The sequence below is a fragment of the Crocuta crocuta genome, unplaced genomic scaffold (genome assembly GCF_008692635.1).
Source record: "Crocuta crocuta isolate KB4526 unplaced genomic scaffold, BGI_CrCroc_1.0 scaffold337, whole genome shotgun sequence".
Taxonomy (NCBI): Eukaryota; Metazoa; Chordata; class Mammalia; order Carnivora; family Hyaenidae; genus Crocuta; species Crocuta crocuta.
Window position 1 is genome coordinate 5,981,091 of NW_027528873.1, and position 14,057 is coordinate 5,995,147.

Consider the following 14,057-nt stretch of genomic DNA (forward strand, 5'->3'; position numbering starts at 1 on the left):
TATTTTTCTCCATCTTTGTGTATACCAATAATGCACATAGGCACACACACATGCACATAACATACACACATACACACACTGTACATTTCTCTGTACACTATGGGGTTCCTAACATAGGATTATAGATAACTTTTCTCTAGAAACTATTTCAGCCACCAGCTTATATATAGCTAAAACTCTTTCCTGCAAGCATCGTAGGAGATTCACAGAAGAAATATAGAGATAGAGATATCTAACTAGCCACATACCAACTAAAAAAATTATTTCTTACTATATAATGTTTACACAAAACAGCATATTTTTGGGTTTTGTTTATATAAAACCAGAAGAGGAAACATTATAAAGTAATATAAATAGTGAAAAAGCAGAGGGGCTGGGGAACTCTCTAATAAGTGAAGATTTTCTCCCAACCCTCCTTTTCATCACAGAATACTAATGTATTGAGAAAGAGAAAAGAGAAGAAAGTAAAGGAGACAAAACTAGGAACCACATATGGAACTTTATTTTCCTAGTTCTCAAATTTTAGTGTATCAGAAGTCTCTGGAAGGTTTGTTAAACACAGACTGCCGGACTCTGCCTCAAGCTTCCTACTCAGTAGTAGGTCTGGGTTGGGTCCCACATTCTTGCATTTCTAAAAAGTTCTCAGGTGATGCTGATGCTGTGAGGAGCACTGTTGTATAAGACAACAAATAGTTCCCACCATTATGAGTGCTATCACAGTCCTAGAGCTCTGTCAAAGTCCAAGCCACCTCACGCTCATGCACACAGGTTTCATAATAGCATAGGGAGCCCAGAGGCATAATTAAAGATACTACCTTCAGTCTCTTCCAAAAATTCAAGTCAATTAAACTAACATATGATGAAAGCTGATTTTGTATGATTCATATGAATAAGGCACTTACAGAAATTTCCCCCACCCATTCTGGCAACCACAGACATTTAAAACCTGCCTAAGTGTGGACTTGCAACATTGCTTTCCCCAATTTTGGGGCAGGTGTTTCCAAGTCAGCTTCATCACTCTCTCTCTGGGACAGTTTAACTCCACTTCTTGGCATGGATGTACTTTCACAATATTGTTCCCACTGAATTTCCCATGCTGGGCTTTATGCTATGAAGAATAACATTTCTGAGGCCTAAGGTAAAAGAAAAACTTAACTATTTGTCTCGTTTCCCCTTTCCTGACAGCATCACAGGATACTAATTTGAGAAAGTCTCAACAGCAGACTTTGGTGGGAGGACAACTGTGGTCAAAACTTGAGATCCCTAGCTTTCAAGGTGGTGTTCTTGCCAATTATTCTGTGCAGCCTTAGCCAAAGTTTTAGAGTTTCTTTTTCCTTATATGGAAACTGAAGATCATTGTATTTTGCCTGGATACCTGAGCATTAGCAATAATATTTATACTTAGATACCTCAGTCTCTATCTTTCTTCTGTAAACTTTCCAAGATACCATTACCTGGCACAGAGTAGACATTTATTAAATAATAACCACTCTTCTAGAGCTAAATGTGTAAAAGAATATGGGTTTATGGTCCTGGGCTTAAAGAAGCTCAGCTTGCTATTGGTTTCCAGCAAGTCACTTCATGTCTCTGTGTGCTGGTTTACTCATTTGTTATTTTCTTTCTTTCTTTTTTTTCAAGAGAGAGCATGAGCAGGGAAAGGGAAAGGGGCAGTGGGAGAGAGAGAGAGAATCTTAAGCAGGTTCCATGCTCACAGCAATGGAGCCCAACATGGGGCTTATTCCCACAACCCTGGGATCATGACCTGAGCCAAAATCAAGAGTGGGAGCTCAACTGAGCCATCCAGGAACCCCAATTTCCTCATTTGTAATATGAAAATGTTATACTTCCTCCCCAACACACACATGCACATACAAATACACCCAGAATGGGGCGCCTGGGTGGCTTAGTCGGTTAAGCGTCCGACTTTCGCTTAGGTCATGATCTCGCGGTTCGTGGGTTCGAGCCCCACGTCGGGCTCTGTGCTGACTGCCAGCTCAGAGCCTGGAGCCTGTTTCAGTCTGTGACTCCCTCTCTCTCTGACCCTCCCCTGCTCACGCTGTCTCTCTCTCCTAGAAATAAATAAAACATTAAAAAAAAAAACACAAATACACCCAGATTTGTGACACCCAGTGGTTGCACAGAGGCAAACTACCAAGGTATGAATACCGGCTATGGCATTTCAAAGGTATGTGATCTTTGACAAGTTACTTGATTTTTGGTGTGTCAGTTTCTGCATCTAAAAAAAAGGTTGTTGTGAGGATTAAATGAGTGAACACATGTAAAGCCCTTATGACAAAACAGTTCACATTGTAAATGCTATTTGTGTTATCTATTTTCACTATTACATTTTGATGTAATAGATGTTTAACAAATGTTAGTTCTTGATATCTCCACTTCTTTAACCATATAATTTTAATTCTATTTAGACTATCTATAATATCTCCATAAACAGTTTGAATCATAGATTCGTTTTCTTGATGTGTACACTCATCATCCTTTAATACCCTGAGAGAGGATCTTTTGAGGCATCACAACAGTTTGTATGCAGGGTTTCCTCTGTAGCTCCTTAGAGATTCAGAAGCACAACCGATTGTATAGGAGGTTATTTTCTTAAAATCAACTTCTGAAAACCTACAGAGAGCAATATGCCTTGAATTTTTTCACTTTTTCAACATTTATTTGACTAACACTTTACAGCATGGAAAATCTTGCCGTGATCTCTGAAGCTTCTTAAAATTGACCTTTTTACACTAAAGGGAGAGCAAGTTGAGTTCACTGGACTCTTAACCCTAATTACCTTTCCTGCAGTTCCCTTCAAATTAAACCAGAACCACTCTGATTTTCACATGACATACATCCATAAGCCACTGAATCTCAACCTGCCCTCCCTGTTCTGATGCTATAACTGGCTCTCCTTACCTTTCTGACAGGAATTCAATAGGATTTACTGAGCACTCATTGCAAAATCAGAGCAGGACTAAAAGAACTAAGAGTGGTAAAGTAACACTAACTAAAATCCTGTCTGCAAGAAAGGCCTGGATATCATTATAGGCTGGTAGGGTTCTAGGAAGAAAGCTACTAGTTGGGTTGAAGTGACTGAGAGATGCCTGATAGCTGAAGTTAGTCTTGGCCTAAATTTTGAAGGACTTTTGAAGATGGAAGGGAGTTTTCATTTCTTCCTCATTTTACAGATAAGAGAAATAAGGACAGAGATTAAGTCACTTGGCCAGAGTAATGCATCTAGCTACTGAAAAAAAAAAAGTCATCAAGATTTAAAAACCCAAATCCCCAAGAGAGAATCAAATGCTTTCTCCATTAAAGCATACCACATTTGAATAAGTACAAAGCCTCAGAAGGGCTTTCCAGGCAGGGGGAAGAGGGCAAAGTGGGCAAAGTGGTAGTAAACAACTCCAATGGGCCTGGCAGTCAAGGAGCAGTGCTGGACTGGAGCAGAGCAAAATGGGCCAGTAGGGTGGAGCCCCAGGATGTTCAGCAGCACAATTTTATCCTCAGGAACTTCCAACCAGTGCTAGGATGAAATCAGTACCCTATGATTTTTCAAGAAAGATAGCTTTTATTTATTTTTTTTATTTTTTATTTTTTTTACAAATAGTTTATTGTCAAATTAGTTTAGAAAGATAGCTTTTAAACCTTAGTGATCCACATGTAACTGCATTATCTTTAAATTTCAAAAAAAAAAAAGCTATTGAGTAAATTATTTGACCTTATCATATTGTTAAGTATACTGTTAGATGGTCAGACATAGTTTACATAGTTTAACATGGCATAGTTTGATGAATTCAAAATCTAAACTTTGTGTCTTGGGATTTCTCTTCTGTCTGCTAACCAGTGAGCAAATTTCCACATTAGTTCAGAGACTGTTCCTTATATTGTAAGGCCATAAATCAAAGACAGACTTCTAAGACTTTTAATTGTTTCTGTCCTTAAGCTGAGATCCCAACTCTCAAATGTATGGGATTATGAATGTCCTATAAAGTATGAGAACTGCCCGTGATGTGTAATGAAATTCTTAATGCTATCGGGGAATAAGGAGAGGTTTTTCTTTTATGAACAAGGAGCATGGGATACAGGGCCTTAAGTGAGCACCACTAAGTGCACCAGCTGCTGTCAGTCAATATTTTGGCCATTAACAGTCATTTAAGCTATTAGTCCAATTTAAATGACTATCATCAAGGCTTAAGATATAAACCAGGTAGATTTCAATTCCTGAATTTTGAAATAATGAGAGCCGCAGAATGTCATGAAACACAATTACCCATTACTGTTCCTCATGAAGCAAAAGTATGGTTAAAAAATAATGCTGACACTGATTTTTAAAAGCATCATAGGACTCTTAATGTCAAAAAAGAAGGTATTTTTCACATAATAGATTATTTGTAGTTGGAGTATCAGATTGATCTCCAATGAACATAGAAATCAAACAATACTACACAGTTTTCCTTGGCCTCTACAATCCTTCATAAGATATTTTAAGGTTAACAACTTTTAAATTGTTTCTAACAGTAACCATAATAGAGCAATTAAATGTTCTGTTTTTTTAACTTTTCTCCTCATTTTTCTTTAACTGCTCATTTCCTAAGCCCCTGCTCCTTAAAATTTTTAAGTTGGACTCCTGATATACTGATAAAATGTATTAACATCTACTTTTTCTTCTAAAGGACATTTGACACATTTCAGCAAAATAACTAATAGAAAGGCAGAATGTCTTAGTAGAGATGGAGGTTGAAACCCAACTCAGCAGCTAATTATATGACCCTCACCTAGCTAAGTTTTCTTTTCCTTGCCTGTGAAATTAAGATGTTGGAATTATGATCTCTAAGACTCCTTCCCAATTTGTGAATCTCAAATTCATTTATAGGCACGGGGCACTTCATCACTTGACATTTTCTTTCCTCTTTCTTATTTAAATGTGTTTATTATAATGTCCAATCTTGTTCCTCTGTTGCAGTTTCAGACTACTTTATCACTGACAGAAAGTGCCTAATAAATATTTCAGATATAATGATGAACAGGAACCAACCTTCTAGACATGCGTATGTATAAAAGCACATGAACCTTGCTATGAGTGACTGTTCAATTTTTGGGAAGTTACTTCACTGCTCTGAGATTTAATTTCTTCCTCTGTATAATGAAGGGGCTAGAGAAGATAACCTCTAAGATCCCCTTAAATTTCAACAATTATAATTCTATACCAACAAAAAAATTAAACATTAAAGTGAACGTATTTTCATTCACTTATATAGTTTAAGATAACTTAAGGATACTCAAAATTCTAGTAAAGGAATAGTTATGCATACATATGCATGTTTTCATTATTTTTATAATATTTTACCTTGCATTGTTTCAGAATTCGCTTTCAATAACTTACATATAAAAATTCAGAGGAACAGAAATCAGACAACTTAATACCACTCTTAAAAACCACTTCTTCTTATAGCCTTAAGAATAGCAATTTAAAGAAATGCTATCTGAAATATTGTGCAATATACTAATATTTTATGACTTCAACCACAAGTTAAAAGTATTTCATTAAGTTTTTGAGAATAAAGGGAATCTAGAACTTTGCCAGGCTCATAAGTAAAAGTTGCACTTATATATTACGAGTACAAAGTATGGATGAATTTTAAGAAACCACCAAAATTTTACAAATTTTTACAAATGCTTTACAAAAAAGTATATCTATCATGGATTAGCTGAAATTGGTAAAATGGGTCATAGTTTAATCATATTCAGTGCTGTGAAGAAATCTTGTCTTTTAATAAAAGTTTATAATTTAAAAATCTGTGTTGTTTTTACAAAACCATATGTAATCCTCTAATTTAGTGCCAAGAATTACATTGTTTCTGGCTTCTCAGATTACATCCCATATCCTCTTTGATTATTTATTAGCCAAGTCAAGAGAAAGATCATGGTTCACTGTTAATGGAGAAGGGCAAATGACTGCTACCTAGGGCTTTACATCTGACAGAATCACTTCCTTTCTGTTTGACATTTTCTTCAACCTGATTGTGTTTTCCCCTCAAATGAGCGTTTTGTTTTGTGCTTTAAGACCCTCAATACAAAGGAATTTAACTCTGCTTTGAAAGGATCAGCACATCAGTCTTCTAAAATAAAGTATACTGTTTAGCCTATAACTTTTAGTTCCTAGCTCAAGTATCTCACAGTGGAATCTAGTTTAAGCTAAAATCTAGTTTAAGGTCTCAAATCATGACTACATTGTTATCATCAGGACGTCACATGGCTAGCATATAAAATTGATCCTGTGCCCTGAACTTCAGGGATCTAAAAGGCTTCAAGACATCCAAAATGAGGGAAGCAAAATATAAAAGTACATTTTTTTGCTATAAATTATAGCAATGCTTCACTTGTTTTCACTGTGTTCAAAGTTCCTATCCATTATCAGGCTGAGATAAGAATGGTAAAGTAAGTTTTAAAACTCCTGGTGTCTTGCATTGTAGTTTCAAAGATGAGAGTACAGCATAGATAATCTCTGTCACATTTTATTAAACTTTCTGAAAGGAATGATGTGGTAAATTGTACAGAAAGAAGAATACTTTGGGAGTTTAAAATATTAAATGCTTTTCCAGATCTTCCCCTCCAAAAAGTATATAGCAAATAATATTAAAAATGACAATAATTATAAATTAGTGTGAAATCAGGCTAAGAAATGAAAAGTACTGAGTAAAGAAACTCTTGAATAATAAAACATTGCCCATATAATAAAAATGGTTTTGGTTACAGTTATTCTGATAGCAGGGGTGGGGTATGTTTCTGCAAGTTTCCTTTTTGAAACTAGTTGACATAAGATGATTCACTCTATATAGTTTTAAATAATGCTATTTCCAGAACTTTATAATGCTCCTCAATCTCTTCTGTGAAAAACCAGCCGCTCTTTGTGACTGCAGAGCCCTGACTTCCCAATATCTATCATTACAAAAACAAACAGTTTGCTCCGTTTGACTCCCCACATGACAATGGACCCACATCTGTCAACAGACTCACATTATGTGCCGTGTGAGAACACGACTATGACATTTACTCTTGTGACAGGGCAAATTTCAGCAGCTCATCTGGAAAGAGATGAGCATTCATTATGTGCAGCACCTTTCATCAAGCTAATGACATTTCAATCAGCACATTTTCTCTAGTTTCAATACTTTGCCATCTGAGCACAAGTCTCTAATTACACCCAAGCAACAAGTTTCACATCAATCCTACAATTTCTGCACTCACCATACACCATTGCTCCTCCGGTTTCATGCAAGAAGCGAAATCGATGATTTTTAAATAACCAGATTGTCAAAATGGTAAGGATAAGCAAAAAATTAAAGACAAGCAGCTCCACCGCTCCCTGATGTTGAAACTGATACTCATCTTTCTCTGACGTAAACCTTTGCTGTCTTTCCATTCTCTAGTCTTCTTGGAATTCCTTAGATAAAAACCTGGATAAGGACTATTTTATTCAGATTTGCCTGAAACAGTCTAACTGCCTGAAAATTTCAGAATAAACACTACCACTTAAGTTGCTACTTCATGAGCATTCTGCCTTAGCTTAGTATTCATACGGCTTCTCGTTACAACTTCCTGTTTCTCTCTTAAAGCAGCCCTGTCTCTTTTCAAACTCCGGAGTGTAGTTTCATCATGGATTCTTACTGTCTTTAAACAATCCATTCCACGAAATTATCTCATGTTGGACAAACCTGCAAGCAATCATTCTGAGATCTTGAGTCATGATTCTTATTGTTTCAAACAGGCTCCTTAAGCTGCATAACTGGTGAACTGTAGATTAAGAATAAAACAGATCACTTTTCATCAGCAACATTTTCTAAGTTCAAAAATCATGAGAGACTCTTGAATGCTGAGAACAAACTGAGGGCTGATGAGGGTGGGAGAGAGGGGAACAGGGGTGATGGGCATGGGGGAGGGCACTTGTTGGGATGAGTACTGGGTGTTATATGTAAACCAACTTGACAATAAACTATTTAAAAAAATAACAAAAAGCTAATTCCCGAATTATAACCTCACTCACATATCAGATTTCACAAAGTCTACCAATGTAATAGGGATTAATTGATGGCTCTGATTTGACCTAAGATGATTTCATGGGAATTTTCTTTTAAGTTGAGAACGAAGAAAGAGTTTAGTATATGACTTCCCCTCTTTCTCTATGGATTTATATAACTGGTAGTCACAGTGCAGCATTTAAACTAATCAATTCTTTCCCTTTAACCAAGAATAAATGAAAGCAAAAGACACAAAGAAAATCATGTCCCCTTCTCTACAGTTGTGCTGTTTGGATATATTGAGTCAAAAAAAGAAAAGACACTAAACACATATCTTTGAAGGAAGAAACCGTATAGCTATCCTCAGTAATAACTATGTACACGAATTTCTCTTTATAGAGCTTCTGGTCCAGACATCCAGGACCCACAGAAATCTGCTACGATCACAAACCTCCTCTGTCTTGTGGCAAAACAATGTGGTTAGATCACTGAGTAATAGTCTGCCACCAGTAATGAAGGCTCCAAAAATCAAAAGGCTTAGACCATAAAAGTGATAATTCTTCAGATCACCTTCCATTTGGCAGGCTGGTTCTGTTAGAATTTATAGTTTTATGCTTTTTGAAAAAGTTCAAGACAATACTACTACCAGGGGCTCTGCTGCTTCTTTAGCAGCTGCTATGATTTGTTGGCCTTATTGGTCTTATCATGCAATTAGGTACATCCAAGGGTTCAGTGAGTTTTTTCCTCATTTCATGGGTTAAGTGAGTTCTTCCCTCATTTCATGGTACTACTGTAACTCAGGAGTATAAATCATTTAATATGCCCATACTCAACAGAATTGGCATTCAGTGTGTACAGTGTAAATGATTCCTTGAGTAGGGGAAGTCCAAATATATCCTCCAAAGCTCTTGTCACCAAAAGCTAGAGGTCAAACATGTAATATATTGGGAGCTAACTAGCTCCTCAATAACAGTTTCACCCACAGGAAAGTCACTCAACCACTTACTGTAAAACTGCTGTTTCAGCTTCTTTGCCTTCTGCAACTTTTGAAGCTGATTTCCTCTCTGAGTTTAACTCAGCGAGGGGTATTTATGTGGGCTGCAGATGTTCTTTTAACACACTACTCTACCCTTTTTGGCAGGCATATATGTGATGACTAATATTCCCACTGTTTTGAAATCTGTCAGCTAATGCTTGCGAGAATTTCATGAAGCCTTAGTTTAGCAGGTTCTACCTTTACAATTTTGCAACCCCACAGGTTTAGTCTTGAGTTGTTAGATTTACAAGATAACCTGAATTCAAAGTCTGGCAATTCCCTATTTTTTTTCTGTTTTGATCATAATTTAATTACTTTGGTTTCCTTTTAATAATGGTAATTACTCCATCTGGGTAGAATAAACTTTCTTTGTCTTATTGTGACATCCAATTACATTCTCTTACCCAATAACACAGTTCAATGAGAGGATTAAAGTCCCTGAAATGTTTTGATTGGCTAATACATTGTTTTTAAAAGTTCTAAATGTGATGTCAACATACTCAAAAAAGTATATTTCACATTTAAAACTATATATATGGCTTCTTTGGGAAAAGAAAACTGATAAGATCTGGCCTCCTGGGCTCTCCCTCCCTTGTGGCCACAATCTGCTAGTACTTGTTTGTCACAAATCCCATTCATCCCATTTCACTCACTCATGTTCCCTGTGTGGCCCCTGTAGTTATTTGAATATTTGGTCCCTCATTTACAAGAATGGAATACAATCACTGTTCTGTTGTTCGATCTTGATGCACTTAACATCAAGATGAAAAGCTGGAAAGAAAGGGGACTCAGAAAACTTCTCCAATTCTTTAAACCAGAAAAGTATTTCAACTTTTCCTATTTTATTTTTTTCTTAGACTATCATTTTATTTCTGTTGCACCAATAAAAGTACAAAACAATGAAATAGGAAAACATATTAATGTGGCACCCACCATGGACAGGAAATATTTTAGGATGATTTAATATCATCTAATTTAATGTTCATAAAAACTCTTCTTTCTACAGCTGAGGGACTTAAGGCTCAAATAGAGTTGGTAACATAGCCAAGGTTGCATAAGTAGTAGAAATTGAATTCATGTCTGGGGTTTAATGGCCTTAAGATGACATTTCTAGGGTGATTAATTCATCTTGGCTTGTCAGGAACTTTCCTGGTTTTAGTACTGAAAGTCCTGTGTCCCAAGAAACTCCTTAATCACAAGCAAACCAATCATCCTAATAGCCAAGGTTTTCCAAATGTGAAAATCCTCTTCTGTCAATAATAACTGTTCTTTCTGACATTCCTGAGGGAGAACTCACAAAGAAGAATATCAATTAAAAATTAAGGCACTGTTTTATTATCTGGGTACAATAACCCTTAGTGGCATGTTCTCTGATAAAGTTGGAATGGAACCCAAAATTTAGGCACAAGGCCCAAAGAAACATTCTTAATTGTTCCTTAATCTCAGTCTTAACACCTGCTGGCCAGTGAGTCAAAACTTCTTGCTGCAAGATGCAACATGCAGATGAGAGGAAGTAAAGAGAAAAACAAGATTGCACAGCCCATTGCAGTGAGTATGCCCTGCCTTAGTTTGCCTATCCAGCATCATGGAAGGAAAGACTTGAAGAAAGGAGCCTCCCAGCCCTGGTAACCTTGTATTGCATGGTAATACCACCACTAGTGAATGTGACTAGTTAGAATGCATAGATTGCAATTCAGAATCTAACCAATCATTTGAGAGCTCCTTATGCTTGAAGAGGACAGTGGAGATTGTGGGCTCAGAGGATCAAGAAGGGAGATTTTCCTAGGTTGAGGAAAGATGTCAATAGTTTCCTTTCCTCACTTCTCTCTCAACCCTGCCAAATTCTCTCTCAACCATTGGCTTTAACAGAAAATACGTAAGCCAATGCATTGCTTCATTCACTTGGCCTATCCCTCAATACTTATCTCTCTTTGAGACTGGTGAAGTGGGGCTACATATTTTGCCCCCAAAATTTCTGAAATGGGCCAGGACAGGGGTGTAATTACGTTTACTTTAGGAGCATACCATGTCCTGAACCAAAAATTCACACCCCACCTCCATTCTACTGTCAAACTCATGATAAATCCATCCATTAAAGTAATTAAATAAGGAGACCATTAGGCTGGGGTGGCTCTAATGCCTTGGTAGTCTATGCAAACAAACCAAATCTAAGCCACAGTCAATGCACTCAAATGTAAGAGTGAAACTTAAGAACAGTCAATTACAAACAGCCACCTAGATTTTTCCCAAATAAGGCCATCACTTAAGTGATACCCAGTCAAGTAATTTCCTAGGTTCACTTCCATATCTTCTCTATAAATACTTCTCTCTTAGCTCCTGTTGGTAGACTACTACTAAACACTTTCAGTTTAGTGCTGCCCCAGTTTGAATGGATATATACACTCAAACTTTTACAAATTTTAATGTGCCTCAGTTTATTTTTAACACATCTCAGCTTCCCATACCCTCCAAAAAAGTCACATTAACACAAAAATGCCCCTAATTTGAACAATATGTACCCTTCCCATTAATAGAGTCTACAGAGAAATGAGAGTTCAAAATTTAACAGGGAAGTTAAATTCTATCATAAACACTTAGAAAATATTAACTTCTCCCAAAATTTACTACCCAATACCTGATTTTTCTTTGTCTGCCTCTGCAGAGCCCTGGGTCTCTGGAACCCAGGGCCAAAAACTAAGGACACAACCCTTAAGTCCAAGTTCTTTCCACTGTTCTTCATTATGGTGGCAAGGTGAAATAAAGGTTATTGCAAACTAGTAAAATGAGAGAATTTGTATAACTTTATGATAGGGAAAGATAGTATAAAATAGACAGAGAGGGAAAGGTTAGGACCTGAGGTCCCTGGGTGGGGAAAAACACACATTTTGAAACAATGCTGGGAGCCTCTGACCACAGCAAACCCCCTCAGGCATAAAGTCCCTCTTGAGAATGTAACTGATACCACCTACTCCTCCTCAGGTTCCCACAGGAATTTGACAATCAAAATACCTTACCAAAAAAAAAGCAAACCATAAAACTTATGTTATAGGAGGGACAATATGGCCACAGTCTGACTCCTTAATCAATGGAATGGAACCAATCAGGAATCGACAACCCAGCATCTAGAGTTATCCAGCCAGTAAGAGTAGAACCTGAGAAAGAATGAGAGGGAAGGGAAGAAGGTAGAGAAACTTATAAAACAACGACCCTTGCCTTAGTCGTGGGTATTCACCTTTGAATGTCCCCTCTCTGTAAGGAGAGCTTTCATACTACTCTTATTTTCTAATCTTATACTCTAATAAACTTTTGCCCGCTGCCCATTTTGTGTCCAGCACTTCATTCTTCAAAGTAGCAAGGCAACAAATCCCCAGTATGCAGGTAAAAAATCCTGCAACATTTCTATTAAACCCAAGTACAGAAACATGTTTGGCATAAATGAGGATCTCTTCTTTCTTCTACCCAGCAGGGTGTGTTCCTTCAATGCTCTGAAGTGGGAAAACTGGGATATAGACCTCACTGTTTTCCCAGGTGTGAATTTATCTCTGGATTGTTGATCTTTGATATCCAGGAGTACATAAGAAGATTCGCTATCCAGGGATAACCAGAAAGAAGGTGAATCCCCTTCCACTTGCACTGGATGCTACTTGCTGGCCTTGCCCCAGCAAACATATAACTAGACTTCACTTTTTATTTAGGCATTTATTCATTGAAGAATCCCAAAGCTGTATAGAGTGGGAGTAAAGCAAATTTGGCACTGTGCTTCTAATCTAGCCACATCAGCTATGCCATCAAAGGGCTAAAGCCTCAAGAGTGAGGAGGGTCACAGACAGATAGCCCTTGATTCCTAATTGAGCCTCTTTTCTCCCTTTGTCTCCAGCTTTCTCCTTTTCTTTTGTAGAGAGCACCTCTTCAAGAAATAATAAATGTTATGTATCAATTATGTCTCAATTTGAAAAGGTTAAAAAAAGAAATAAAAGTTTTAGTCCATTGGTCCCCTCTTCTGTTTTGCACATATTGAAGAGTCAGGTATAAGATACTCATTGGCTTTTTCACTCATTGGTTTTTTTATTGTGTTTAATCTCTGTCAGCTTTTCACAAGGTAAGGTAAATGCAAGCTGGTCATAAGAGACTTCCCCTAACTAGGAAGGAAGCTTCAGAGATGAAGGGAAGCATGAACTGTGGAGCCAAGGACAGGGAGGACAAAATGGAAAACTGCCACTCGAAGCTGCAGCTTATTTTAATGAAAATTTCCTGCAATCAAAGACCTGAAAAAATGCATTTCTTTGATTTCCTATTAACTGTCCACATGATAAATTAACATTCTTCTTAGGATATAACTTCTATTCTATGTCTTAAAAATGAGTAAGTCTGACCTCATTAGCTAAAAGACACTTTGCCCTATCACTTCTGTTAAGTTATAAAATTTTTATATGTACTAACAAAGAAAGGCCCCATGCCCTTCACCTTTTCCTAATTTCTACACTTTTTTTTCCCAATGATAGAAAGGGACAAAAGAGAAGAGAAAGCAGAGTTTTCAATAAGGTGACAATGAATAATCTTTAAAAATATTTTTCTAAAATGAAGTATGTAAGTAGCAAGCAAGCTTTGATAGAAATACTTTTCATGTCTCTTAAATCTATCAACAATCCAGCCTTTGATGAAAGCTTTGTTGGATGATGTCTCAATGTGGGTTCCCTCAGAAGCAGAACCCAAGACAAGGACTCAGGTGCAGAGAGTTTGTTTAGATGATCCCAGGAATCACAAGTGAGGAAGTTTGCATAAAGACCAGGAAATACCATTATTCAGAAATAAAATTACAAGCCTCATTGGAGCCATTCTCCATTTCATCCATATCTTTACAGGGTTTTCATCCATATCTTTACAGGGTCTGTGTACTTTGAAACTTTAATAACTTAATTTATAGGTATGCTGAAAACATTCTTTAAGCAGCACCTAAGATTAATTTTATTTATGCTTGAGGCAACTGAATTACATAA

The 14,057-nt window shown here is 36.9% G+C and overlaps 1 protein-coding gene across 2 annotated transcripts in view; it reads right to left on the reverse strand.

The window, feature by feature from the left end:
- The window catches only part of SLC9A9 (solute carrier family 9 member A9), a 659,022-nt gene that overhangs the window by 539,314 nt on the left and 105,651 nt on the right, over positions 1 to 14,057 (reverse strand). The window contains exon 1 of one of the 2 annotated variants that reach the window (XM_077756732.1): positions 7,255 to 7,554. The exons of the other annotated variant lie outside the window; for it this stretch is intronic. Within the exon in view, the coding sequence (XP_077612858.1) occupies positions 7,255 to 7,429 (175 nt within the window). The 5' untranslated portion in view covers positions 7,430 to 7,554. Of the gene's footprint in view, positions 1 to 7,254; positions 7,555 to 14,057 lie in introns of those variants that run through there. 2 annotated transcript variants of the gene reach the window in all.